The sequence below is a fragment of the Acomys minous genome (genome assembly GCF_964271855.1).
Source record: "Acomys minous genome assembly, chromosome: 7".
NCBI lineage: Eukaryota > Metazoa > Chordata > Mammalia > Rodentia > Muridae > Acomys > Acomys minous.
The window spans coordinates 22691002-22718991 of NC_140488.1; the positions used below are offsets into that span (position 1 = coordinate 22691002).

The window sequence follows — 27990 nt, forward strand, 5'->3', positions numbered from 1 at the left end:
TTGATGCCACTTGAACTTCTTTCAGTATTCTTCGAAGACAATCTTAGATGGTACCTTTTCTTTGCTGGTACTATTCTAAGCATCTTCCAATGCAATGCCTTGTTTTCTGCCTGGTTGGGAGGTGCTTGATGATCTTCTACCTAAAGCAAGGCAGAACACTTCCATGACAACCTTGTGAGATCTCGTCAGGGACCACTATGTTTCAGTTGATGGAGATGCAGGTTGGGGAGCTCAATGTGCACTAACCATTCTCTGTCTTCTGGCTGAACTGATGAGATAGGACCCCACTGTCCAGGCCATTTTGGAGGAGGGACAATTCCAAAGTGAATCCTCATTTCCATCAGGAAAAGTTCTGAACACTTTTGTTTAGAATTTTCCAAAGCCAACTGGAATTAGGGAGACTTAAGTAGAGCAACATCTTCCTCTGCTTTTCTTATAATTTTGTGTTAAGGTTACCATAGAACAAAGACCTATATTCTGTTTATCTCTTCATCAAAACTCATTTCAGGTAATTTAGGGAATATTTGTCCCTTGTTGCCAAAAATTAAAAAAGGGAAAATGTAGAAGTTGATCTTTTTAAGTTCAATGTTGTCCATTAAGCCTTTCCTGGATGAACACAAACCTTTGGACTAAGGGCTATTGTCCTGGCTGAGTCTGCTCCAATCCCAGGTGGCCATTGTATTCTCCTCAGAGTTTGCTGCAGTAGAACTACAGAAAACTAAGTTAATTATTATGGGACTGATATGCTGTGCAGAACAGAAGAAAGCTTAAATGAAGCCCTTTGAAGGGCTATTATTCCCCATTGTAATGGTTTTTTACTGCTGTTAAGAATTAATGCATGATACTTGCCTCAATTGGGTGAATTACCTAAATGCTAATGTCAACATCACATGTAATTTAGAAGAGATATGGAGAAGCATTTCTGTTTTTAAATGTCAAAACCATTTCTCATCCATCAGGTAATCATTTTTCAATTTTCTTTTCACAAATATAGAACCTTGTCAGTGCTACTGAAGTCATAATTGATTTCACAGCTATGAAACCATGGGAAGCCAAAGAACCTTCATTATAAGATAGAATGTGAAAATATGAATGAGACACTGCTTCCCCAAGAACCACGAGATCAATAGACAAGCACAACAGACAGCGCCAAACCATGCATCTCCTACAGAATCTTAGCCGAGGATGAGTGCCAGATGGCAAAGTAGTGGGTCTTAAGTGACCACCAAGGGCTCATATGGGTTGCTTAGGAAAATACATGATGCTTTCAATTAAATGTCAAAGACAATTACACACAGAACAAATCAAAGAGCAGCAGACAAAGGTCAAACTGACTGTTCACTAACTTAACACTGTTACCAAAATGTCTCATTGTTTGAAGTTTTAAAGTTTGTTCCAGGAAAGCATGGCCTGTGAAAAGGAGAACTTTAGAAATGTTTCTTTTGTGGTGTGTGTGTGTATGTGTGTGTGTGTGTGTTCACGCGCGCGCGCATGCACGCGGATGTGTGGAGGCCAGAGGACAACTGTGTGTAATCTGTGCTCCTTTTTCACCTTCATGTGGTTTCTGGGGGTAACACTCTTGTCACCAGTTCATTGTTCCATCACTTGTTCAGCCAGCACCTTTACCATCTTGCCAGCTCCTAATATTCTGTGTTTTAACTTTCTGTCAACACCTAGAACTCTGTTGAAACTCTTGGAGTTAGGTACCATTTTTACAACAAACAATTAAAACAATCCCAGAAGCATCCCCTGTCCCTGCAGAAACAACAAACCTTTGCTTTATCATTTCTAGTACATGAATAGCTCCACCCCTTTTTGCCTTACTAATTATAGAATGTTGGCAAAATACCTAACCATTTTTGTTATTTTTATTGGTTTTAATAAAAGTTTTATTGCCTGGGGTGGTAGCATATGCCTTTGATCCCAGAATGAAGGGAGGCAGAGGCAGGTGGATCACTGTGAGTTTGAGGCCACCCTGGTCTACAAAGAGAGTCCAGAACAGCCAGGGCTACACAGAGAAACCCTGTCTCAGAAAACAAAAAAAAAATTTATTTACTTTGTGTGTCAGTGCCTACATCTGTGTATAGGCACCATGTACATGCCTGGTGCATGCAGAGGACAGAAGCATCCTACAGTAGAACAAAAAATAATTTTATAAGGATGCTTCTCACCTTCCCTGTGATGGCATGCCATTATGGCTGATAGCCATAAAATTGTCAACATGTTTCACTTTGCTTTGTCCTCTGCATGCACTAGGCATGTACATGTGAAGTCCCTGGGTCTTCTTGCTGCTTGGAAGACCTCTACTATTTCCCTTTTAAGTTCATTTTACAAGTGTTGCACTAGACCCACCATAATTCCTACTCACATCTAGATAGGCTTTTGGACCATGGGGGGCGGGGTGGAGATACTTAAATGAGCCACTTGCCTCGAAACCAAACCAAACCAAACCTAACCTAAACTAACCTAACCAAACCAACCAAACTAAACCAAAACACTAACACCAAAAAGTAAGTTTTTAAAAATATTTTTTTATTAATTTATTAATATTACATCTCAATGGTTATCCCATTGGCATACATGTTGAGGTCAAAAGACAACTTTTAGGAACTGGCTCTCTCCTTCCACCAGACAAGTTCTAAGTCTCAATTGGCCTGAACCACCTCACTGATTCTGAAAATTGGTCTTTGTCCATACTTTACAAACTGTGACTTCTCCCGTCTGTGCCCCAGCTAGATCTCCTGGAAAGTGCTTTAAAGAATAAAGCCTTCTTTCCCAAATGTTTTCAGGGACTATTAGGTCAATAAGCTATTAATATGCATCTTGTGAACAACTAACTCTCTGGCAAGTGTGTTTGAAAAACTTAATTTGCTTATCCCCTCTTGGAAGAGACATAATAGCATTCAACAATGATGCTAAGAAGCCTTGCAATAGCATGACCTCACAGCAGCTGCATTGACTGGCACTGGGCCTGCACTAGACTGGCCCTGTCAACAGTCAGTCATGGATGAGAGGGACACATGGGACCTGTGATGGTTAGTTTTAACTGTTAACTTAACACAATGTAGACTCACCTGCAAAGGGAGTCTTGTTGAAGGATTGTCTAGAGATGAATGGCCTCTGGGCATGTCTGTGGGGAATTGTCTTGACTACCTTAAGTGCGGAAGATACACACACTGTGGATGGCACCATTCTCTGGTTTGCAAACAGTTTAAGTATAGAAAGGTGGCTGAGCACAAGGCGGCCATGCATAATTCATTTCTGTCTGCTCTTGACTACAAATTTGACAAGCTGCTTCCAGTTCCTGTAGCTTTGACTTCCCTGCAGTCATCGGGGATTGTGAGCTAAAAGAAACCTTTTCTCCCCTAAGTTGCTTTTTGTCAGGATATTTTATCACAGCCACAGAAGTAAAGCTAAAAGAAAGGGGTTCACCCCTTAGTGCTGAACTATTGGCTACTGACAGAGAGAGGAGAAGGTGTTGTCTTCAATTGTGTGAGCACAAGGTTCCGATGAATAGTTCAAAGCCCATGCTGACACAGACAGCCTTGGTTAAACTCAGTGAGTCACAGAACAAAAAAGCTGGAATGTGAGGGAAACACTTGTGAGGAAGAAGGACTGACAGGGCAGGAGGTAGATAAAAGGGGGTAGAGGCGGAGAATAATCAGAATGCAAAGTATGAGAAATTATCCATGAATAAATTTAATTTAAGAAGTGACTGCACCTACAATCACCCATTTCTTGTCGCTAACTCAGTTTATTCTATATGTATTGGTCCGTGAATCATCTCTTTTCAATTAGTGGTCTCTAACATTTAGCTACAGATTAAGGAGAATTTACCAGAGGCCATGCAAGCATTTTTTGACGTCATTTGGAAATTTTGTGGAGGTTAGAGCCTTCTTGCAGATCTGTGAGTCATCGGTGCAAAAATAATAATTTCATTTCTCTATAGCTGATCTCCACCTGCTCCTGAGTTCCCATTTCCTCCAAAGGAGAGAATTACTTACACGTTGTCTCTTTGAAATGACTCAGTCTTTTCTGGTTTAAAACTTAATCTCTTTTGGATAATTAGTTACTCATTTGGTTCAGGATGTCAACCTACTCCGGTCACTAAGCCCATTACAGCTGCTCTCAAGACTTTCCTGTTCTGTTTCTCTGGTTTCCGTTCCCTTGGTCCCCTTCCTGCCCTTTTACTTTTCACTTCAAAAGCCCCCCTCCTGTTTTTACTCTCCTTTGCCCACCTTTTGAGGGCTGTGCACTTTTGCAGAAAGCAATCCCTTGTACAGAAAAAATTTTTTTTGCCACATTACATGTTCAGAGTAATTGTGATATATGTCATTATGAGACTACAACATGAGGAAATAATATTAATTAAGGTTTTCTGTGGGAAGTTTATCTTAGTGCTAAAATATATGTGAGGGTGGCAGGACATTTTATTCCAGGTAAATGAGAAGGAAGAGCTAATTGTGTAGCTCAATGGGAGAATGCATGCTTGCTTAGGATGTGAGCAGAAGGAAGGAAGGAAGGAAGGAAGGAAGGAAGGAAGGAAGGAAGGAAGGAAGGAAGGAAATAAAATTCTTGAGACCTTACTTGAGACCTTACTATGTTGTCTGGCACTTATTATGAAGCTCGATTAGCCTCGAACTTGTCAAGATCCTCCTACCTCTGTTTCTGGAGTTCTGGGATTAAAGACCTGCCCCGCCACATGTGGCTAGAGAGATAAACCTTTTTACAAATTTCCTTTAATATAGGAAGCAGAGCAAAGTGAAACATGTTGACAATTTCATGGCTATCAGCCATAATGGCATGCCATCTGAGGGAAGGTGAGAAGCATCCTTATAAAATTATTTTTTGTTCTATTGTAGGATGCTTTGGGACAATTTATTTATAAAGCCAATGAAAGTCCCTGCATATCTAAGATGACAGTAGATTGAACAATAGGGAAGACACTTGAGTTTTGAATACAAAGACAAATTAAACTAACCTGTCAGAATCTATTATTTATATGTTGCAGCGCCTGGCTTCATCACCCTGTGAAATGCCTCCCATTGCCTTCTAAAGCTTTGGTTGTTCTGTAGAGTTAATCAAAAAAGGACCAAACATGTGCCTTTAAAAATTATTGAAAGGACTAGATATTTTTCTAAGCAAACTGCTATAGCAGTTATATGTTTTATGGCTGCCTGCCTGCATAGTCCATTAAGAGATCCAAATCCACATCCTCAAGAGGAGCAGTAGCTGCTAAATGATAATGATAGGTGAGTGTAAAAAGTGACTTTCCAGCACGCCCACACAGCACTGCACCTTTCTCTTCTTTCTAAAACACTCTCCTTCTTTTCATAGATGCCTATTGTCAACTAAAACCAAGGAGAACATAAAAGATGAAGGATGAAAACCTGTATTTAGGGGCTGGAAAGATGGCCCAGGGGTTAATAACACTTGCTGCAGCTGGGTGTGGTGGCACAAGCCTTTAATCCTAGCACTCGGGAAGCAGAGGCAGGCAGAAGACTGTGAGTTCGAGGCCAGCCTGCTCTACAAAGTGAGTCCAGGACAGCCAAGGCTACACAGAGAGACCCTGTGTTGAAAAACAACAACAACAAAAAAATGCTTGCTGCTCTTGCTGAGAACCCAAGCTTGATTCCCAGCAACAAATTGCATGAATTTTAAAGCAGAAATACATATTGCACTAAAACATATGTACAGTCACTTAGAATATGTACAGTCTCTCTCTCTCTCTCTCTCTCTCTCTCTCTCTATATATATATATATATATATATATATATATATATATATATATATATATATAATCAAACACTGGATAATTTTTTTTCATCATTTTTCACAAGTCAACACTTGAAACTGACATTCTGACCACTATCCTTACCTAGAAAAATGTTTAAATGTTTAAATGGTGTTCTGGGTGGCCTGAAGTTTGATGGCTGGCTTGTCACTATAATAATGTTGGCTACTCAGACATCAAGCCTTGCTTATTGTGGGTACCTATCTGATGTGAGCATTGGGGTTCCAAAAGGCCATCCCATTCCCATTTAGTTTCCGGCTGCACTGCTTCCCACTGGGATGATCATGGACTCTCACCCTTTGTAACCATGAGCCCCAACAAACATTTTCTTCTCTAAGTTGCCTCAGTCACGGTGTCTTTTCACAGGAATAGAAAAGTAACTAAGACGCTGTCTTCCAGTATGGCGTGTACAAGTGCTGTGTTTTGGGTTCTTTTCTACCACTTTCTGGCTCTGTGAACCTGGGCAAGTGCTTTCACCTCACTTTTATAACATTTATGACATGACTTCAGTAAAGAGGCTGTCTGTGGTTATGAGAAGATATTTAGGTAGCAGAGTATAAAGCCATTATAATCTAATATTTCTGTGTATCCTCTGCATCTGTAAAGAGGAGCAGTGAGTTCCCCTGCCTCCCAAATGGAATATGTAGTTGCTTGATAAGTTATAGTGTTTGAAGCTACTTTGGGACTGAGCAGGATGAACTGGAGTTCTCTGAAGACAGACCTCTGTGAGAAGGCAGCCTCAGGTCCTTTTCTCCAAGAACAAATAGTCTTACTTTTAAAAAATTATTATTATTATTATTATTGTTATTTATCCCTGAAACCTACATCAGTTTTGGACCTGGAGTTTGTTGATGGGGCTGGGGTGGTAACTGAAAACCCTTTGTGTCTCACTGCAAAATGTATTGTCTTTATTTATTTTTCTCCAAAGAATTTAATCTCATCAGATCCTTAAAATGCAATACTTTTGGAATCCTCAAAAGTCTTTGAAGAATGACTGTAGTTTCATGAAGAATTCTTTGCCTTTTTTCCTACAGCCTCCTTTGGAGGTAGAGGTCCCTCTGTTTTTCTCTGCTACTGTCCCATACTGGGGGGTGGGGGGTGGCGCTAAACCTGTTCCTTCAATTTGCTTTTCTTTAACATCTTAAGCCTGGTCCCATATCCAAGCACCCTTCTTAGAAACCTCTTTTAAAACTGCTTCTAGAATTTTATTTAACACCCCCTTACCTCCAGCTCCCACCCCCAGACAAGCTGTGTTTTGCTCTCATTTAGTCAAATGGACAAAAATCCGTGAGAAATTCTTCCATATGGGGACTACCCAAGCAATTTCCACTTGGAAAATGGCTGGTCACATCTGCAGTTCAAGAGGCATCAGTTGTTGGCAAACACTCCTGGGAGCTTGGAATGACATCGCAAGGAGTTTTTTTTTTTTTTAAGTCTTTAAAAATGGAAGGAATGCTCCCATTGTTTGATGTCTGAGCTGTTATGCTCAGAACAATGCATCTTAGGGGCTGGGTGTGTTATCTTAATGGAAGAGCATGTGATAACCATATACAAGGAACTGGGTTCCATCCCAGCACCAAACAAACAAACACATTTTAAATGAGAAAGGGAAAAGATAGGAGCTAAGCCCTAACGGGAGGAAGTACATTCCCAAGGCCAAGCGTGGGGGTGGGGGTGGGGCTGGGGAGTGGAGTGTGTCAACGAGGATCAACTGCTGACTTTTCTCCTTTGCAAGGAGTCCATCTGGCCCCAAGTTGTTGATTTGTGAGCACGAATGCTTCCTGCATTGTCCTGTTACTTTATCCCTGGCAATGAAGGGCGGGGGGGGGGGGGACGACGACAAGGGACAGCTGTTTAACACCCGGCTCTAGCTGCTTTGCTGAGAACGGAGTGGAAAGAGGAATGCATTCATGTTTCTTGAGCACCTGCTATCTGCCAGTTACCAGGAATGTCCACATCATGTCAGTGTTAGTCCATAGGCGGCGTGTGTGTGTGTGTGTGTGTGTGTGTGTGTGTGTGTGTGTGTGCAATAACCCACCAACCAGAGTCAGCCTGCTGGGAAAGAAGGGAAAATGCCAAAAGCCATACAGCAAGCTCACTTAGCCATCTTGTGTTCATCATTATTATCTGCTTCTGAACAGATGTGGAAGCTGAGAATTAGGCTGAAAGGCTCTCCCAAGATCCCACAGCTAGTTTATGGTAGAGCTGGCTGAATTTGGCTTCTCTTCTATTAGTGCCAAGTCACGCAGACTTTTTTGTACCAGTATGACACGCAAAACTGAGCAAAGGGACATGTCTGATTTCACTTGGGCATTTCTGTTAGTGGGTATCAGGTGTTAAACTTCAGGTGTGTATATTTCCAGAGGAACCCAATTAGAAAAGGAAACACAATGGGATAGAATGGCCACTCCCTCCTTGGCAGCTGCCTATATGGGCAAAGTGGCAAAAGAATAAAAGGGGGAAAGAAAAAAGAGAAAGCAAGGCAGTCAAAGGCATATATTTTTAGAGAGCTCAAAAGATAAAAATGATAGTCTCCCTTGGAATTTATCTTAATGAGCAAGACTCAATCAATAGAAAGTGACAGATGGGATAATTTAAAGTTCAACTTTCCTTCATCTGTTTCTTTGTATAAAAGGGAACCAACTTTTTTGATCTTTTTTTTCCCCCTCAGCTGTAATATTCTGCTGCAGAAAGAAGATTGAACACCGAGTACCACATTAATATGTTATTGGCATCTTTCTTTTTTCATATCCTACATGTTGATTGTAAAACCATCCAGAGAGACTGATAGCTGTAATATATTACAGTTTCTCAACCTCAAATTAATTTCATAACAGTACAGTCGTAGAGTCAGATATCTATGCTCCAAGAAGTATCTCAAAGTAGCTAATATTCTTTTTCTTTGAAACCTTGGTTCTGGCTATTTTATTTATTGGATGACCCAGCTAGACTGCAGTTTTTCCTGCTCCATTACCAAATGCAGTAATTTGCCACTACACCTGGAGGCTCCCAGCCTGTAACAGGTACCTCTCGCTGTGGGTGAGCCCCGGGTGGATGGCACAAAGTGCAGGAGGAGCAGTTACTGTGTGTGAGATGTGCAGTCTATGTCTGCACACTCAAGGCTATGGAGGAAGCTGGCAGGCTCACGTAGACACATCTTAAGCTGAGGAGCTCATTCGAGAGCAAGGTACCTGTCAGGGCATTACTTGAATCCTTTCCTTTTCCCACAGCCCTGTTTCCCACTCTGCAGAGAGGACCTAAGAGTGCTCTGGCCTTCTGGCTCTCACTTGGGAAAACGGTTATGAGAGATAAGCATGATTACCCTCACTCCCTACTCACTGAGTCTTAGGCCCTCTCTAGCTGCCACCAAAATAAAAATCAGAAATAAGCCGGATGGGATGGTGTACGCCTGTAATCCCAACACTTGGCGAGGCAGAGGCAGATAGATCTCTGTGAGTTCAAAGACAGCCTTGTCTACAAAGAGAGTCCAAGACAGCCAAGGCTGCACAAAGAAACCCTGTCTTAAAAAAAAAAAAACAACCAAACAAAGAAAACCAAAATCAGAAATAGATGCCAGGATTGTACTCTTCTCCTCCAGAACTGTGTTGTTCAATATGTTGGTCGCTGGTCACATATGCCAATTCAAAGATAACTTACTGAAAATTAGATAAAATTAAAATTACTTAAAATTAAATAAGGTTAAAATTTAGCTTTTCAAGGCAGTGGGGGACACAGCTCAGCGGAAGATTCCTGGCACTACAAAACAAAACAAAACAAAACACAAACCAAAAAAACCTCCCTCACTTAGGCTTACTGGCACACATCTATAACCCAGTGACTTGGAAGGCTAAGGCAGGAGGATTGTCTGCTGGAGCCCTGTAGTGAGTTCAAGGTTAGCCTGGCAATTTAGTGAGCACTTGTCTCAAAAATAAAAGCTGACAGGAAGATGGAGTGTGGATAAGCCTCCATGGCAGTGTTTGCCTGCATGTGTGAAGCTCTAGGCTAAACTCTTGGTATTAAAAAGAGGTTTCTTAGTCACAGTAGTTGTTTTTGAAGTACTCAGTAGCTACCCAGGAAGTGACTATCATATCGAAGGATGCAGACAAAGAATATTATCATCACTGAAGAAAGTGATCTGTGACAGACAGCTCTTCTCTTGACTCCAACTGTGTCTGATCTTGAAATTAGTGACTAGTTAGTGGGAGAAAGGAGTGCGTTTCAGGATAGGATTCGTAGAATCTCCTTGCTCATTGTAACTGTTATTGTATGGTACATTGCTTTATGAAGGGAGCATCTTTGAATATGTTGTTTTCTGCAAAGCAGTCTCAATTGTCAAAATTTAGGACACCTGTGAAAGTTGAATACTTTGTAAATCATGTAAATAAAATAAAATGAGATAGGGGAAGAAGGACATAGAAAATTCAATGGGTATAAAACACAACTAAAATTTTTTTCCTTCACCTAAGTTCAAAAGAAATGTATCCAGTATCCTAATTTTTCTTTTAAAAATATGGTTACTATAACTATGAGATTAATGCATAATTTAAAAGAATCATCATCTAGAGTTCACACCTTGGGTTTATATTTAACTTACTTGTTTACTCAACATATACTTTTAAGCACCTGGGATGTATCAGGCATACTTGTAGGCATTTGGTGGACGTCAGTAACTAACAGAGATGCCTACAATGCAGAAGTTTGCATAGGTAGAGATAGAAAGCTAACAACAAACAAAATAAATCAGTAAACAAATGAAATATGTGGGGATGTTTCAATGATAGTTAGGAAGCAGACAGTGAGGAGGAGGACAATGGTCCCTTGGTGCTTTTAACAGAGTACTATCTCATTTTATAGGTGTAAAAGATTAAATCCAAGTTGGCTAAAATTTATGAATACCTACCTATTCACATATTATACATGTGTGGTGGTAAGGCTGTGTCAAATGAAATACTTTCATACTAAGTTCATGGAACTTCCTTTGTGTGTGTGTGTGTGTGTGTGTGTGTGTGTGTGTGTGTGTGTGTGTGTGTCTGTGTGTCTGTGTGTCTGTGTGTGTGTGTGTCTGTGTGTGTCTGTGTGTATGTGTCTCTCTCTGTGTGTGCATGTGCGTGTTTATGTGTATGTTAGAGGGAACTTTGTCATTCCTCAGGAGCCGTCCACCTTGATTTTTGAGACAAGGTCTTTCACTGATCTGGAATTCACCAATTAGAAGACCATCTGACTAATGAGTCTTGGGAATCTGCCTGTCTTTCCCCCCACCCCTTAACACTGAGATTAAAAGTGTACATCACCATGGCTGGCTTTATACATGGGCTCTGAGGTATTGAAATCAGGCCCTTTCACCCAGAACTTTGTGTTTCAGTGGCAATATGGCATTATCTATTCTTTTTGGTCAAACAGTTTCTACTTTTGGGTTTATGGCTCACTTAGACTGGACTGGATTATTTTATAGTAACAAAGAACTTCACAAGTCTTACTACTTCCTAGTCAAAAGGTTATTTACTATTCACTTAGTGTGTATACAAGTTCACCAAAAGCCTTATTCATGGAGCTGCTGTTCAAAATAGCTCAGCACTTAAAATTAGAAAAGCGAGAGCTGGGCACAACAGCTCAAGAGAATGGGGCAGGAAGATCATTTGTTTGAGGCCAGCTTAGGCTTCACAATAAGATCCCATATCAAATATGAGGCACCAGAGTTCGTGTGAAAGTCATACCCCACTCTCCACTCAACTGTGGAGAATGTTCTGTCCATTGGCTAGATCTGGGTAGGGGTTTAAAGTTTACCGCCTATATTGTCCTTGGCTGGTGCATTAGTTTGAGCGGGACCCCTGGGCCCAAATCTGCCTATCATAATGTTCTACTTGTGGCACTCAGCGGAAAGGTAGCAGGCTACCAAGAAGAGACTTGATACCTTATGAGCATATACAGGGAGAGGAAATCCCCCTCAGGAACAGTCATAGGGGAGGGGAATAAGGGGAAAATGGGAGGGAGGGAAGAATGGGAGGATACAAGGGATGGGATAACCATTGAGATGTAACAAGAATAAATTAATAAAAAATTTAAACAAAAAACAAAACCAAAAAAGATCCCATATCAAGGCAGGTGTGGTGGTGCACGCCTTTAGTCCAGCGCTGGGGAGCCAAAGAAAGGCTGGTCTCAATAAGTTCCAGGACAGCCTGGTCTATAGAGGGAAACCCTGTCTTGAAAACCAAAAGAAAGAAGGAAGGAAGGACGTAAAGAAGGAAAGACATTTAAAAAGCTGTACACAGTAGACAGAATTCTAAAATGGTCCCCAAGACCTCTCTATGCATGTATCTTTTTCTGGTTGAGCAAATAGTAAAAAGGTTTACAGATGCAATGAAAGCTTCAAATCAGTTGCCCGAACAAAATGAGATTATATTGTGGTAGTCTGAATTAATCTCATAGATTTTTTAAATGATCAAAACTTAAGTAGATACTTGTATTGAAATGTCAAAGAATACATTTATAAAGTATGTGTGTGTGCGCGCGCGTGTGTGTGTGTGTGTGTGTGTGTGTGTGTGTGCATGTGTCTGTGTGTGTTTGTGTGTGTGATTTTATCACTTAAGGATGAAAACAAATTTGCACACAGAAAATAATTTTGGGCTGCTGACATGGAAAAAACTGACATGAGAAAGTGTCTCTCTTGTCCTCAGAGTAGACAAAGAGGTCTTGAGAGAAGGAATGTTGGTGGCCTCTCTTTGCTGACCCTGACCTCAGTACTATGACTGCAATGGAATGAGGTCTACTGAAACTAGTGAGCTTGGCCAAGAACCTCAAACCTAAGTGGTATCACAGTCCTTGCTGACATCCTTCTTTAAACCCCATAGGGCCTTGGGAAAAGAACCCAGCCACATTGTCCTTGTATTTTGACCTAGTGAACTGGAGCTAATTGATTTCTGTTGTTTTCAGCTGTAGAGTCTGTGGTAATTTTGGTCCTCAGTGATATAAACAATTGCACTATGATTTGATTTATAGAAAGCACAAAGCAGACAAAAGTAACCTATGATGACATAGATAACAATGGTAATGTTTGTTCGTATTAGGGATGACTGGTCATTATGTTCACAATATGAAAATATGCTACCATAGACTTATCCTGTATTCACCTTTCTTTATGTATATTATACTTCAATAAAATATTCAATACATATGAAACATGTATTTTGCTTCAAAATAATCACAAGTAGACTAGATTGTGTAATATTTTTTTTTGCCAAAGAGTTTCCCAAAATACACTTGTAAAAGCACCCATCTACTTGGCTTAAGATAGTCTTCAATAAGAGATTTTATAAAAAATTATTTTTACCTAAGATATTTATTAAAGTACACAGATTTAAAAGAGGATAGAAGAAAAAATGTTAAGACAAGTATTGTGTATTCTTAGGTATAAGTTGTGTATGATAAAGGCTTCCAAACATACAAAACAAACTAGGGAATGGAACCGTGTTAGCTACAAGTAGTTTTTTTCCCCTGTGATAACCAAATGTTCACAAAGTGTTTTCAGTCATGAATTACGGGAACCACTAACAGTCTATGGCTCAGTAACTAGAATCCTTGCTTAGCATGCATGAAATCCTGGGTTCGATCCCTAGCACTGCAAAGACTAGGCGGAATGATGTCCATCTGTGAAGGCAGGTGGCTCAGAAGCTTAAGGCCATCCTCAGCTAGACAGCGAGCTTGAGGCCAGCTTGAGAGAATGAGACCCTGCCTCAAAAATTAGTAGGTAAACAAATTAAAAAATAAAAAGATCAAAAAAAAATAGAAAGCTAGAAATATTGCAAAGCTTATGTGGCGATGCAGTGACTTACTTAAGTCCAGAAATGCTGGGGTAGACATTCACCTAGAACGGGATTTGAGGAACGTTCCAGACATCTCTTCAGCTTTGTTCATTAGCTAGCTACCTTTTCTTTGCCAAATCCTGTAACAGATCCTTTACAAGCATCAGCTCTAATTTCTCAAGTATTCTTTGCAAGGTAACTGGTAAGTATCATCTATATTCTGCAGGCAGGACACAGAGGCATTGGAAAGCCAAGGCTTTGCTTTAGGCTACCAGCTAGTAAGGAGCGGGACTGAGATCCAAGGCTTGTCTTGACCTTGCAGTGTACACTTGCTAGTACAGCTACCTGCTCCTTGGGTGGGCTGATTGGGACAGACAAAATGATTCCTTCACTACATTTAAACCAAGTGTGGGGAAGGGGACCCCCTAGTCCCTAACCCTTAGATATAAAGAATTGTTCTTTGAGTTATTTTCCCTCCCCATCCATACTTGAGGAGGGCACTGTCAAGCATGGTTGAGAATCTGGATGAGTGGGCCTAACATAAAAAGCAAGATGTTCTCTCTGAAAATGCATTAAGTAGATAGTTCTTAAATTTTCTCAGGGTGACTGGTTGCCCAGTTGTCCAATCTCCTCCTCCTGAGACCTTGGCTGAGTCTGGCTTCACATTACAAGCTTTATTATATGAATTTCAGTTTGCTCTCAATATGATGCCCCTGTAGAGATTATATTAATAACCTTGATGCAAACACTGTAGACATGGAAAGTGAAATCCAATCTTTGCTCAGGAGATTCCAATTCTCAAGACAGAAGGGCCAAGCCATCATCCAATTGCAAAAGACTCACAATGGAGGCAGCTGACTCCAGCCTGGACTTGACTTGGAATTCATTGAATACTCAGGAGTTAGTGAGAGACCTGACCTGGGGTCCACTTTCCAAAGCACTCAGGTTACTGAGATTAAAGAGCAGCCTGCCCTGCAGGCACTGACCAGCAGCCCAGAAGGACTTCTGTGAAGGAAGGGCAGGAAACAAAGTTGCGCAAACCCTGTATTTCTTTGGTTTCACTTCTGGTATTCTTTTACATAAACGGGCTGCTAATATTCCTAAGAGGGCTCTCTGCTTTGTCACCTGTTTGAGGGTATGGGTGCAATTCAGCCTGAATCCCCCCTCATGTTTTTTTCTTTGTTTTATTTTGTTTATCTTAGACTGTTTTTTTTAGACTGTTAATATATAGCATAAAAGACGTCTGGAAAATAAACTGATGTCTCTGTAATTTTTATAAGGCACACATCTTCCCGATCATTGAATGAACACTTCTATGTCAGTGATCAAGTGATTGATGAAATTTGTGTTGAATAAAAATGACTTTTTGTTGCCATCCAACTTGAAGATATCTTTGCTTAGGATGTTGTGGTGTAAATCTCTAATATAGATGATAAATCATATCTAGCTGTATTCCCAGACTTCAGTCAACAGAGAAAATTGTCTGACCTGCTTGCCGGACGCGCAAGTGCCCTGGCAAATTACGGTTATTAGCTTGCTACAGCCACAGCATCTTAGCTTCTCCACCGCCAGGAGAGTTTGCCCTTGATAAGAGAGCTAGAAGCACTCCTTGGGTAATTCATTATCTGACCCTCTTCCCTAAGACTCGGTAACAACAGATACCAGCTTCTGCTCGGACTTGCTACCAAACGTCTGATAAGATCAGGTACCATGAAAAGGATTGGGGTGAGATGCAGAAATCATGTCTATCACACACACACACACACACACACACACACACACAGAGAGAGAGAGAGAGAGAGAGAGAGAGAGAGAGAGAGAGAGAGAGAGAGAGAGAGACAGAGAGAGAGAGAGAGAGAGAGAGAGAGAGAGAGAGAGAGAGAGAGAGAGAGAGAGAGAGAGATTTGTTCTCTGACTGGTATCAAGTTGTTGCCATGAACCGACTTTACATAATGATCCTAGAAGTTTGAGGAAATTCAGGGCAGAATTTAAAGATGGAGAGAGAGTTTGGGGCACATTTGTATAACATCATGAGCAAAGACAAGACTGGGTATGCTTAGTAACGCAAGGAATAATAAAGCACATAGTTCCCAGGCCTCCAAGGTATCACAGAGATCCTTGAACATCAGTGTTTATTGCAGCAGTGTTCACAATAGCTAAGTTATCAAGTGAGGCTAGGTATCCAGCAACAGAGGATTGGCTATAGAAAATATGTGTGAATGAAAATGTATTTATCCACAAAGAAAAATGAAGTCATGTCATTTTCAGGAAAATGGATGTGACAGAAAAGAAACATATTAAGAGAACTAAGTTACACTCAGAAAGACAAATATCAACTATCACATTGTTTCTCATTTGTAGTTCCTAGATTTTATATAGTCATATGAAACCACGTGTGTATACATAACATGAAAGTAAACAGGACACTGCCTAGGAGGATGAAGAATGTTTGTTAATAGAAAGTGGGAGGGGAAAAAGGGATGATGGGGGCATGAGAGAGAATAAGTTCAACATACAACACATAGATGGAAGGGAACTTGAACAGGTGAACCAAAGCCCCATCTGCTGTCAACAGGAGACAGAAAGGCTATGGGTGGGCCGACAAGCTCTTCATGCCACGCCCCCAGAATTTGCTATCCCTCTAGCTTCTGCTATCCCCGGGTTCTTTCCTATTGGTCTTATTTAGTTACATTGATGGGAAATTCTCTGAAAAAAAAAATTGTCCTGTCTGTTGAAGATATTTGGGTACCGAATATGAGGCTACGGAAGAGGAAACATCTTTAATCGCCCCTGCCTCCTTGAGCTTCTGAGAATTATCTGATACTGACCTCTGTGGTTGGAAAGAAGCAAAGGGGCAGTTAGCAGTGGTATTTCCATATAAGGTCTGGCCACTGGCTAAAATTTTCCAGCCCTCATAGACCTAATTTTCTCACACATGAAATGAGGAGAGGAACAGCTGCCTTAAAGGATTGTAAAAGTTCAGTCATTATCTGTGTAAGTATCTGGTCAACAGTGACACTCTAGACCAAATATTATTGTTATTGGGTACTTCAAGGAATTTTTAGAAACAAAGAGTCCAAGGCCTACCCATCCAGAAGGTTAAGACTGAGTACAATTGATAAAGTTTGCTCATGGCCCCTCTCAGAATTAATGTCATGATGTTTCAAGACTATGTATGTATTGCTTTGTTCCATCCAACAGGGTCTTAATCTCTGTTTCTTCCCATGAAAATTCAGGCTCTGGTATCTCAATTTCCTTCAGTGCCTTTTTAAAAGAATGATAGGTTATTGAGTACACTGCAGTGAGCAGTCAGCTGGGCATTTACTAGAGTACTAAGTGCTTTCTTCTCCCTTACCTTTCAATTATCTTCCTGCAAATGCAAGCCCATGCCCATGTGCACATGCGCCCCTCACCACAATCCCTCTGTGCAGCTCTTCCACCTAAGGTGTGGATTATCTAAGGTTCTGGGTTTTATATTTGGAGAAAATGATGCCTCACAGACTCCAGCTCATAGCCAGACCCCCTGGATTGGGGTGGGGACCATAACGGCAAGAGCTACTACAAGCTGTGCAATTAGATCTGGATGCAAGAACTAGTTAGTTCAAGTTGCATGGCTCTAACAACCAATCCCAAATGTCCTTCTTTGTAAAGAACTCATTGGATCACTAGAAAATGTTGAGAAAGCACATGTATGCTGTTTAGTACCATATTCAACACGTAAGACCTGTTTAGCCCAGGAGCTGCCGGCATCATTTGCTAAGCATTCTAGTGTTAACCAACTGGATATGTCACCGAGGCATGCCATCCCTGATCACCACAGATTTTTGGGGTTAGCACACTTGCTTACATATCCACTCCTTCCCTCACCCACACCTGGCTGTATTTCTAATCCCCCATTGAGCCCTTCCAGCTGTATTTTGTCTCTTCTCCTCGGAGGTCTAGATACCATCTTCTCTTTCAGCTAACGGTTCTATAAGATGGTACCCATTAATGCAACATTCTTCAGTGTAGAAGACGAATCCCAAAGTGCCTTTTGCCAAGCTCATTTCCCCCCACTGCTCTAGTGTTCCAGGTTTCTACAATTTAATGCAATTTAGTGAAATGTGTATTTTGAAAATATGGATAAAGCAAGTAAGTCCCTTTCCAGACTGTTCAATAAAGTTCAGTGTGCACCTTTAGGAGCCTCTGGTCTGGCTTTATCTTATTAAAATTAATTTTCATTTAGTGTGTAACATGTATAGTTTCCAAAATTTCTTTTTTCCTGACTTACGCTTATCAGACATTCTCTCCCTATCTCATCTGGCTGCTAATGAATTCTTTTCTTGGGCCTTGAGGCTTATGTCCTCCATGTTCACTGGGATACAATTTTTAACTTTTTTGTTATTCGAAATAAGACCTTCCAAACCAGGTGTGGTGGCACAGGTCTTTAATCCCAGCAGCACTCGGGAGGCAGAGGCAGGCAGTTCGCTGTGAGATTGAGGCCAGCCTGGTCTACAAAGAGAGTCTAGGGCAGCCAGGGCTACATAGAGAAACCTTGTCTTTAAAAAAAAATAAGAACACAATAAGACCTTCTACGGTGACCGTTCAGTATAGGGTAGAGAGTAAATGACTTCCTCTCATGTTGAGATCCCAGAATGTGAAGCACACGGGAACCTGTGGGCCAGGCAAGGGCACTCTCGGTTTTGCTATCAGTTCCCTGCCAGCTGGAGGTCTGTTCTCAACACTCTTTTTCCACTGGCGCAGTCTTTCAATCTTGATTTTACTATGCCAGTCAGTAGAACTCCAAAAGTCTATTTTCATGTTTCTGTATTATTATGTCACCTGAGACATGACAAGGTTTCTCTGTATAGCCCTGACTGTTCTGGAACTGGATGTGTAAACCAGGCTGGCCTTGAAATCATAGATTTGCCCGCCTCTGCCTCTGAAGTGCTGGATTAAAGACTTGTGTCATCATCCTGCTGCAAAAAGTTTACTCTTCATTAAAATTTTTGTTCTGCTTTAAAAATATTTATTTATTGTTATTAATTACTGTATGGATGCTTGGTGTGTACAGTGACCACAGAGGCTACAAAGGGATGTCAGATACTCTGGAACTGGAGTTATAAGGCAGTGGTGGGTCACATGATGTGGATTCTGGGAGTTGAACCTGGGTCCTCTGCAAAAGCAATTATTTTTTTAACCATTGAGTCATCTCTCCAGCTCCTTGCTCTGCTTAAAAAAAGATTTTAAGATTTATTTTGATTTTATGTGCATGTTTTGGTAGTGTGTATATGCATGCTTTGTGTATGCAGTACCTTATAGGCCAGAAGGAATCAGTGGTAACCCTGGAACTACAGTTATAGACAGTTGTGAGCTGCAATGTGCATGTTGGGAATTGAACCTAGATCCTTTGCAAGAGCAGTAAGTTTTCTCAAAAATGGAGCCATCTCTTCAGGTCCCTCGATCTGCTTTTTTGACTCAGTTTCTAGGTAGAACACACACACACACCACATACACATATACACACACTACACACAATGACACACATACATACATCACACACTCACACATACACACACACTCATACAACCACACACACACATACCACACCACACAAATACACACACAACACCCACAAATACACAACATACACACATACACACACACACACACACACACACACACACACACACACACACACACACAGAGCTCCTCTGAGAGAGGACTTTAAGGGTATAGTGCCACCTTATTATTTTATCACGGAGGACAAATGAATCCTAGAGATATTGAGTGACTCACCCAGGGTCACGTAGTGAGCTGATACTATTGTTTGGTCCTCTAACGTGATGTTACTATCTACCTTGCCACCTTAAACTAACCAGCTCAGGGATTAGCTAATGGGTGGGCTTGCTCAGTTCTGGAGCATGCAGGCTAAATGCAAGACTGACCTTGTTTTTCAATCCTAACTGCTGTGGTTTGACCAGCTGCTCAAATTGAAACACCGCTGTCTAAACCAGCTATTACCTTTTGAAATGAGTAGAGCTGAAAACTAGTGTCAAGAATTTGGAAGAGACTGGCCTTTTGCGTACTCTCCTTCGCTTGCATACACCTCGTGTCTGATCTCCGCACGTCTCTCTCCCCTACTGGCTTTGCTAGTATTCCCACCAGAAAGAGCATTCATGACGTTTAAGCATCACAGTCTTCCTCCTCTTTTGCTGATGTCTTTTAGAAATTGTCATGAGTTTGTGTCTTACTCCTTCGTGCGACTGGATGGATCCACCAAGAGACATTGGAGAGAGAGAGAGAGAGAGAGAGAGAGAGAGAGAGAGAGAGAGAGAGAGAGAGAGAGAGAGAGAGAGGTGCAGAAGGAAGGCAAGACAATACTAGAGATCAATAGTATGAGGACAAAGCCACTTTGGCACCTATTAGGCCCATGCCAGCTACCCATCATCAGTACAATAGTATTAGGGGGAAAAGATGCCAGACTAAAGATATTCAAAGCCAAAATTGGTAGAAACCCAGTTTGGTAGCTATGACCCTCATTTTTGTAGGTGAGAAAACCTAGGCTCTGAGACTGCGCAATGAGCTCAAGTTGATTTCCAGAGTAATGTGCTCCTCAGGCCTTTGCTGTCTCCTCTGGAAGAAGCCCCACTTGAGATTGGATTCATTTTTCCTGCACTTATAAGCCAGCTTGCTATTTTATGCGCAGAACCAGGCCTGCAGAGAAGTGAGCCGTCTGCCTAGGAGCTGAGGCTGTGGTTGCTGCAGGCTGGCATACTATAGGTCTAAAAGCCCAGAACAGACTGACCTCCAGTAATCCTCAGGAAGAAAGGGAAACTGCACTGTTCCTGAAATGCTTGTGCAGCCATCAGTCTGCTTGCTCACACTGACAAGGTTACTGTGAACCCCATCCAGTGTTTATTTTACTTTCGTAACACACACCCTTTAGTATGCAAGGCACCCCAGCATTACCCTCCTCCTTTTAATTTCTTGAGCCCCAGGTTTTGTCAGGCTAGAAATCAAAGCTCTGCGTTTTGGAGGGAAACAGGACGGGAGAGAGAGGTATGTATAAAACACCCAACCTGCTTAAAATATTAAAGCTTGAGCTCCAGAATAGCATTTCAGTAAGTGCTGCTGTTCATTCAGCTTGGAGAGACACATAAACACAGAAATGAATTGGCTCTACCATTTGCATACCTTCAATCTTTGTGACAAAAATTGCCTATTATTGAGAATATGAGCGTTTTCAAAAAAATTATAGACAGCTGGCATTGAAGTGAACACTCGAGATGAGGGGAAAGCATATTGTTCTATGTTTTATAGTAAATGTGACACACTCTCTCTAATACTGTTTCCACTATTTCTATTCTAATTTGAACAGGGGACCCTGCTGTTGCTAGTGTATTATAGGCCGAGAACAAATGTAGCTGCTGAGATCCTGTGTTGCTAATGCCACAGGATGCTATAGAATTTCATTTTGTGGGCCAGGAATCCAACGTTTTCCCACTGTTTGTGGCATTTTGGCTCTTGAAGCAGACAAGTAACCTTGGTCTTGGCATTATCAGATCAGGAAAGTGCTCTTTGAATCTCATTAACCTTGCTGTGTTATACACAGGGGACAAAAGAAGCCAGTAAGGAAGTAGCTTCCCTTCTCTGGCCTACTAGGTGTTCTTAACATCCCAGTCAAGACTTGGCAGGAAAGTAGGGCAGAAAGAACTCAGAGGTGTCAGGATTAACATATGAAAGAAGTCAGGTGACTGAGAGACCCTAACATCTCCCCACCTGGTCTGTCGGTACCCACAGAGCATCCCTGAGAAATGCATGCAATCTGCAAGTGTGGAAAAAAGCCACAGTGACGCAGAAAGGGTCATTGTGGGGGAGACCTGGGATTTTTGAGCCTGGGATCTCTCTCAGCTCTCTGGCCCACTCCCATTCTCAAGGGCGCCATTGTCTTGCTTAATGGCCTGTCACTATTTCTATCACTATCCACGTGTCCCTAGTTCACGTCTTTGTTCTGTGACAAAAGAACATGGCCATCTCAGTGGGTGCCCTCCACATTCAGATCCAGGCTTAGAACAAAGGACTCTTGCCAATGCTGCTTGCCTGTTGTCCCCTGAGCCTTCAGCATCCAGTGCAGAGCTTCCCACACTCTGCTTACCATACAAGCCAGGCTGACCTCTGCGCTCTCTGAATCATCAGCCTTTTGTTGAACGCCATCGAAGGACAGTTCTGTGAAAAATACTGAAAACCTCACCATATTGTGGAGACGACCAGAGGCTCTGCTCAGACTGCACTGTTCTCCTTACCTTCCAAATATTGAATCCTAAATGGTAATACCTACTGCAACTAAAGTTGCTCCAAGGAGGTGGAGAATCAAAGACCTTACAATTCTGCCTGTTCTCCTGCTCCTTGCCTCCCATCATCTCAATATCTCTCCGGAAGAAACACTCTTGCGTGTCCAACTTGCAGTCTGCAGGCAGCCTGCTGAGAATAGCTATGAATGTGGTCCAAGACAAAAAATGATAAACTTGCTTAAAACATTAGGAACTATGTGTGGCAACCCAGACCTTTAATCTCAGCACTCAAGAGACAGAAGCAAGAAGATCTCTGTGAGTTCAAGATCAGCCTGGTCTACATAGCAAGTTCTAAGCCTTCCAGGGCTACAGAGTGAGAATGAATCTCAAAACAACACCCATTTGGAGGTGGTTTTTGCTGTTATTTTATTATTATTTAAATGTGTGCGCGTGCGCGCGCACGCACACACACGTGCCATTCTGTTCATGTCGAGGTGAGATACTTGAGATGGTTGTCTTCTTTTACCATGGGGGTCCCAGGGATTGAACTGAGTGTGGGGCCCTCTGCCTGGTCCCCATGAATTATTTAATTGTCTCACAAACATGAAAGGGGAGGGGGCAAAGAAAGGCTTGTAAATGGAAATATCCTCTACTGAGTTGTATATATTCACATCAGTTCACATCAGTGTGTTAGCAAAGTACTGATCTTAATAACTGCAGTTTACCTCCTTTGGCTCTGTAGAGATAAACCTGCCTAGCCCTTCCTCTGATACATTGTGCGTGTGCTTGCCTGTTTGGGCATGTGTCTTTACACCTGTGCACAGGTTTCATTTTTACACTTTGAGAAAAGCCTGATTTGCTCTGGTGCTGCTCACCACCTCCCTCTACCCTCCACCCAAGGTAATTTCCTTTCCCATATTCCACTCCCATTAATCCCTCTTAAATAGAAATTCCACAATTAGCAGCTGAGGGCTTGAGTGTGGGAACCACCAGTCTCAGAAAGTATTTTCTTAGGGATCTACCGAATGCCATAATAATGGTGATATAATGACAGGGGGAGTCTTATATGGCATCATGAGGATAGCTACCTGCTGTGTCAGCCAGAGGCCACTGTGTGGGTGGTCATAGAAATGATAATATCTGTAGCTTCAGGCTTCACAGCCTTACCTGCCCTCAGTGGGGAGTAGGTCCTATTCCACACACAGAGGAGACCCAGGGGAGCTAAGGGGGGACGACAGGACTGAGGCTTTTGTTGTGTATTGCAGCATCCAGTTCCTTTGTACAACTTTGCTCCTGGAGTTCAGGGCCAGAGATGCAGGAATGCCACAAATGCAGGATTTCAAAGAGATACACTATTCTTAACACCTGCAGCAGGCATACAAAGAATCCCTTAATGTCCCCAGTAGGTTCCTGGGGAGGAGGGCATGGGTAAGTACAGCCAGGACTGGGGATTCTGAGTAGAAGGGCAGGGGCACAGCTGTAAAATGGTCTGACAAGGACCTCTTCGTCAACTAGCCTCAGACTCATTTGGTACACACCTCGACAAGAGTTGCAGGTAAACAGCACCTGATATTTGGAGTTCCCCAAAGATTTCTACATTTTTTTTTTCAAGACAGGATTTCTCTGTGTAGCCTTGGCTGTCCTGGACTCAGTTTGTAGACCAGGCTGGCCTCGAACTCACAGCGATCCGCCTGATTTCTACATTTTATCCTCACACTAGCCTACTTGCTTAAAGTGGAGGCATTATTACTAGTCTTATGTGACATAAAAGGAAACTGAGCCTCAGGAAGGGCAAGTTATTATACCACAGTTTCCTGTATCTGTGCTCTGACTGCCCCTTCACCATACAGAGCACAGCGGGGGAGATAACGTCCTGGAGAGAAACATCCCTATACTAGCACTCAGCTTACAGCATCATCTTCCAGTGTCCCCGTGGCCAATGGTACTAAGTTGAAACACTGGTGCTGCTAACCCTCACTTCTTTTGCATCAGTTGGGCTGGGGGGTACATGCTCAGTAATGGGAACTCCTGTGTCTTCATGCACTGTAAATTCCCCTGTTCATCACATAGGAAACATCTGAGTCCCAAGTTGTCAGAGGCCTTGTTCTGAAGGAATATCCATTCTTAAATCCCTGCATCCTTGGTCCTCCAGCTGAAAAGAGCCTTTTGGACAACTGAGCTCGATAATAAGCGCATACATATTTATTAAGAGACATGTTATAATCATGGGAAAAAAAAGAGAAAAGGTTGGATAGTGCCTTGGTTTCTGAGACTGAATCGTGGTGCTGTGCTGTGTGACCTTGGGTATCTATCTAATTCTCTCTGGGCTTCAGTTCTTTTCATATGTCACAACACCTTAAGTAAGATGGTCTTACTGTGATATGGTGTGTAGTTATATATCCATTCATTCAATAAAAGGTAGTGAGTGAAATCTTTTTTTGCGAGCAGTGGGCTTGGTGCAGGGATTGATTCATCAGGGGGAGAGGAATAAAAGCGAGTGTTCTTTGAAAATGCTCACAATCCCCCATGTAAGGGTTTTCAGTCATGCTTTCTTTCCATGCTGACTTACCTTTTCAGAAAATACCCCCTCTTCCGTTGCAGAATGGAAATTGGCAAAGAGAGAGGGAAAAGGTCCAATTTGCGCCTTTGCTATTTTAAGGGTGGTTGAAATTACGAGCCAAAGTGGAATGATGCACTCTCTGGAGTGACCTCCGTTCTCCAATACAGGAGAAAACCCAGGTCTTTTGCTTGTGAAGTGGCTGGGGCTCTTGGGCGCGAGGCATTATTATATAAATTCAAGCTCGCTCCTGATCCTTAGTACCCTGAGTTGCCTGAAGGGGGGAATGGCACTGCCTGCGTTTGCAGCCCGGGCGCTCGGGCCGCCACTGCAACCGGAGCAAAGAGCGCCCGCCTGCACCACCTGTCCCCGCCGGCATTCCAGAGTAGAGGCAGAATTGGCAGCCAGCCGGCCGGGGTCGGTCGCTGCCTCAGTCCGCGCCGGCCCTCCTAGGGGTGTGTCTCTCGGATTCAACTCCCCGCCGCTCCAGGACGAGCCCCCAAAGGCATTTTCTTCCTTGGCGGGAGCCTTGCGCGCCCCGCTCTTCGCGCTGCTGCCTCGAGGCCGCCGCAGGCGGATGCACGACCTCAGGCGACGCTGGGACCTGGGCTCCCTCTGCCGGGCCCTGCTCACTCGGGGCCTGGCAGCCGTGGGCCACTCGCTCAAGCACGTGCTCAGTGCGATCTTCTCCAAGATTTTCGGTCCCTTGGCCAGGTACATTGTGGGCGAAAGCGGGGCTCTCGCTCTGAGTCCAGGGTGAGCCAGGGCGGCGGGAGGAGGGAAGGCAGCTGGGGCGGAGGGCAAGGCTCAAAGTTCCTGGGAGCCTGTAGTGACTAGGCTCTGGGACTCGGGACCCGTTGAGCGCGCAACTGACCGTGGTGCAGCTCCCTCCCCGCTGTTCCGCGGGAAGGGCTGCGTGGCTTCTGCTTGCAAAGTCCTACAGCCCGCTGGCTCCTTCTTTCTCCCCCAGGGGAACCCTGAAGCCCCAGCTCACTTCTATCCGCCAGCGGGACAGGCGCCAAAGGAGCCCGAGTTTAGGGTCAGCAGCTCGCGCACGCGGATGGCACGGGGGTCCAGAGCCCTGGAGAGTCCCGTGGGCCAAGCGCGATGGAGATGGGAGCTGGGAAAGCGAGAGCGGGAAGCACTCTGTGCAGGATAGGGGTGGTTTGAGTTAAGGAGTGGAGAGTCCAGGACAGGAGGGTCCTGTGGGGAACGAGACACCGCGGAGGGGATCCAGGGTTTTTCCGCGGGGGAGGGGGCCCACGTCCAGCGGGATGGAGTCGGGGTGTGGGGGGGTGTGCGGCAGAAGCCACAGCGCTGAGCCTGCCGGGAAGGAAGGAAGCGGGGAAGGGCGCCGCCGCCGCCTTAGTGGAGTACTCCGTACGGACAGGAGGGGAAAGGGGCGCAACGGTGGCGCCACGGGGAGGGGGCGGTGCGGGAGCGAGGCGAGCGCGGGCCGAGCTGCGGGATTGACGTAACGAGCTTGGGTTTCCCCCAGCGTCGGGAACATGGATGAGAAATCCAACAAGCTGCTGCTGGCTTTGGTGATGCTCTTCCTATTTGCGGTGATCGTCCTCCAATACGTGTGCCCCGGCACAGAATGCCAGCTCCTCCGCCTGCAGGCATTCAGCTCCCCGGTGCCAGATCCGTACCGCTCGGAGGATGAGAGCTCCGCCAGGTTTGTACCCCGCTACAATTTCACCCGTGGCGATCTCCTGCGCAAGGTAGACTTCGACATCAAGGGCGATGACCTGATTGTATTCCTGCACATCCAGAAGACTGGGGGCACCACTTTTGGCCGTCACCTGGTGCGCAACATCCAGCTGGAGCAGCCATGTGAGTGCCGCGTGGGGCAGAAGAAATGCACTTGCCACCGGCCGGGTAAGAGGGAGACCTGGCTCTTCTCCAGGTTCTCCACCGGCTGGAGCTGCGGGCTGCACGCCGACTGGACGGAGCTCACCAGCTGTGTGCCTGCAGTGGTGGATGGCAAGCGCGACGCCAGGCTGAGACCTTCTAGGTGAGTCTGACAGCCTCTCAGTGGGTCCCTTAGGAGCAGTTGCCCACCTGGGCCTGGGTGACCCAGAGGCAGGAAGGGTTGTACTTGCAGTTGCTGTGGACCCTCTTCACACCTTGGCGCCCTGAGGGTTGAGTTCTTGCTGGGCAGACATTAGATACCCTAGAGCCTGTCTTTGTAATGCTGTGGCACTGTCAGGAAGAATTTGGGCTCCAGCCCAGGACAGCCATTCTGCCTATCAGAAGGTCAGCCTGCTTAGTGCTTGGACTTGAGTGTGGAGCAGACTGAGCACTGCACTCTGAGCACCAGAGAGCCTTAAAGAATTGGGAATGGGAACTGCACTCTGAGCACAAGAGAGTCCTGAAGAATTGTGTTCCCCCTGCAGAGTCTCTGGGTCCTTCCTCTTCTCTCCTCTGCACCTGGTTCCGAAGCCTGGTGCTCTTTTTTCCTTCCCCACTTCCTGCTCCAGCATTCTCTTTGCCCTTTTAGTTTCTGCCTTTCTCTAGTGGGAAATCTCTGCCCATCTTGTCTGCTGTTTGCTATGCCTTCCTTCCTTTTTCTGTCCTTTCTCCTTTCTATTGTCCATCCCCCTTTTCTTTTTTCTCTTTCTTCCCTTTCTGTTTATTTCTTCTTTCCCTGACATCTATTGCCTCCCCACCCCAGGCCCCACTTTTCCTCTGGAGAGTGGGTATCATTCTGTTCGCTGACACTTAGGGAGGAAGAGCTCCTAGTTCTTATCTCGTGCCCCTCACTGTAGCCTCAAAGTATCCCCAGTGCTTTTCGAATATAAGGGGACACCATGCCTGCTTGGTGGCTATCTGGAAAGTTGACCTGGGCCCTTGCCTAGGGCTTAGGAGCCTCAGGAGTGCTAGGAGCTTTTTCTGAGACTCAGAAAGTCCAGAGCCTCAGCACCCATGGCCAGTTCAGGTTCTGGGCCACTGGGAATGGTGCAGAAAAAGCTCATTCCTGGCGCATCTGTAGCCAGCAGGGGATTTTCTTCCCTCCAGCTGCCATGGCCAGGTCTTAGAGGTCATGGGGTGATGTGAAGTGGACAGAGGAAAAGAGCTTCTGTGGGGTGCAATCGATCCAGCCAGAACTGTTGTTTTTCTGGGAGACTAGGAATGAGTTCAGTGGCCAGGAGTGAAACTGGGGACTTCCTTGGGCAAGGCCATGGTCGTGTGTGTCTGTCTTACTTTGCCCATTTTTGGTGACTTCATGGACTCTCAAGAGTGCTGCTGTGGCTGCTTTTGTTTGGACCCCTCTTGCCTTCCGTATCCCATGGTCACTCAGGCTCCTGGCCAAAGTGATGTTTTGCAGGTGGCTCTTAAGGACGAACTGTGGGCGTGGTTCCTTCCATTTAGCTTCATCAAAGGGAACCCTTGGTTTTCTGGTCACAAACTCAGTTTACAGTGGCCTTTCTGAAAGGCCAGAGTCCTGGCTGAACCCTTTAAGCTTTCTTTTCCTTTCTACGCTAACAGATTATTTTCCCATCCAGAGAGAAGCTTGGCCACAGGAAGGCTGAGTCTCAGTTCATGGCAATAATTGTGTAAGCC

At 43.9% G+C, this 27990-nt stretch overlaps 1 protein-coding gene across 5 annotated transcripts in view; it reads left to right on the forward strand.

Annotated features, from left to right (window-relative positions):
* Positions 1–24627: 24627 nt before the first annotated feature.
* The window catches only part of HS6ST2 (heparan sulfate 6-O-sulfotransferase 2), a 285853-nt gene continuing 282490 nt past the window's right edge, over positions 24628–27990 (forward strand). For 2 of the 5 annotated variants that reach the window (XM_084790103.1, XM_084790102.1), the window contains exons 1-2: positions 24629–25137; positions 25922–26440. In XM_084790103.1, coding sequence (XP_084646229.1) covers positions 24710–25137; positions 25922–26440 — 947 coding nt within the window. In that variant the 5' untranslated portion in view covers positions 24629–24709. Of the gene's footprint in view, positions 25138–25269; positions 25463–25921; positions 26441–27990 lie in introns of those variants that run through there. The other 3 variants (XM_084790101.1, XM_084790104.1, XM_084790105.1) reach the window with 3 other exon arrangements.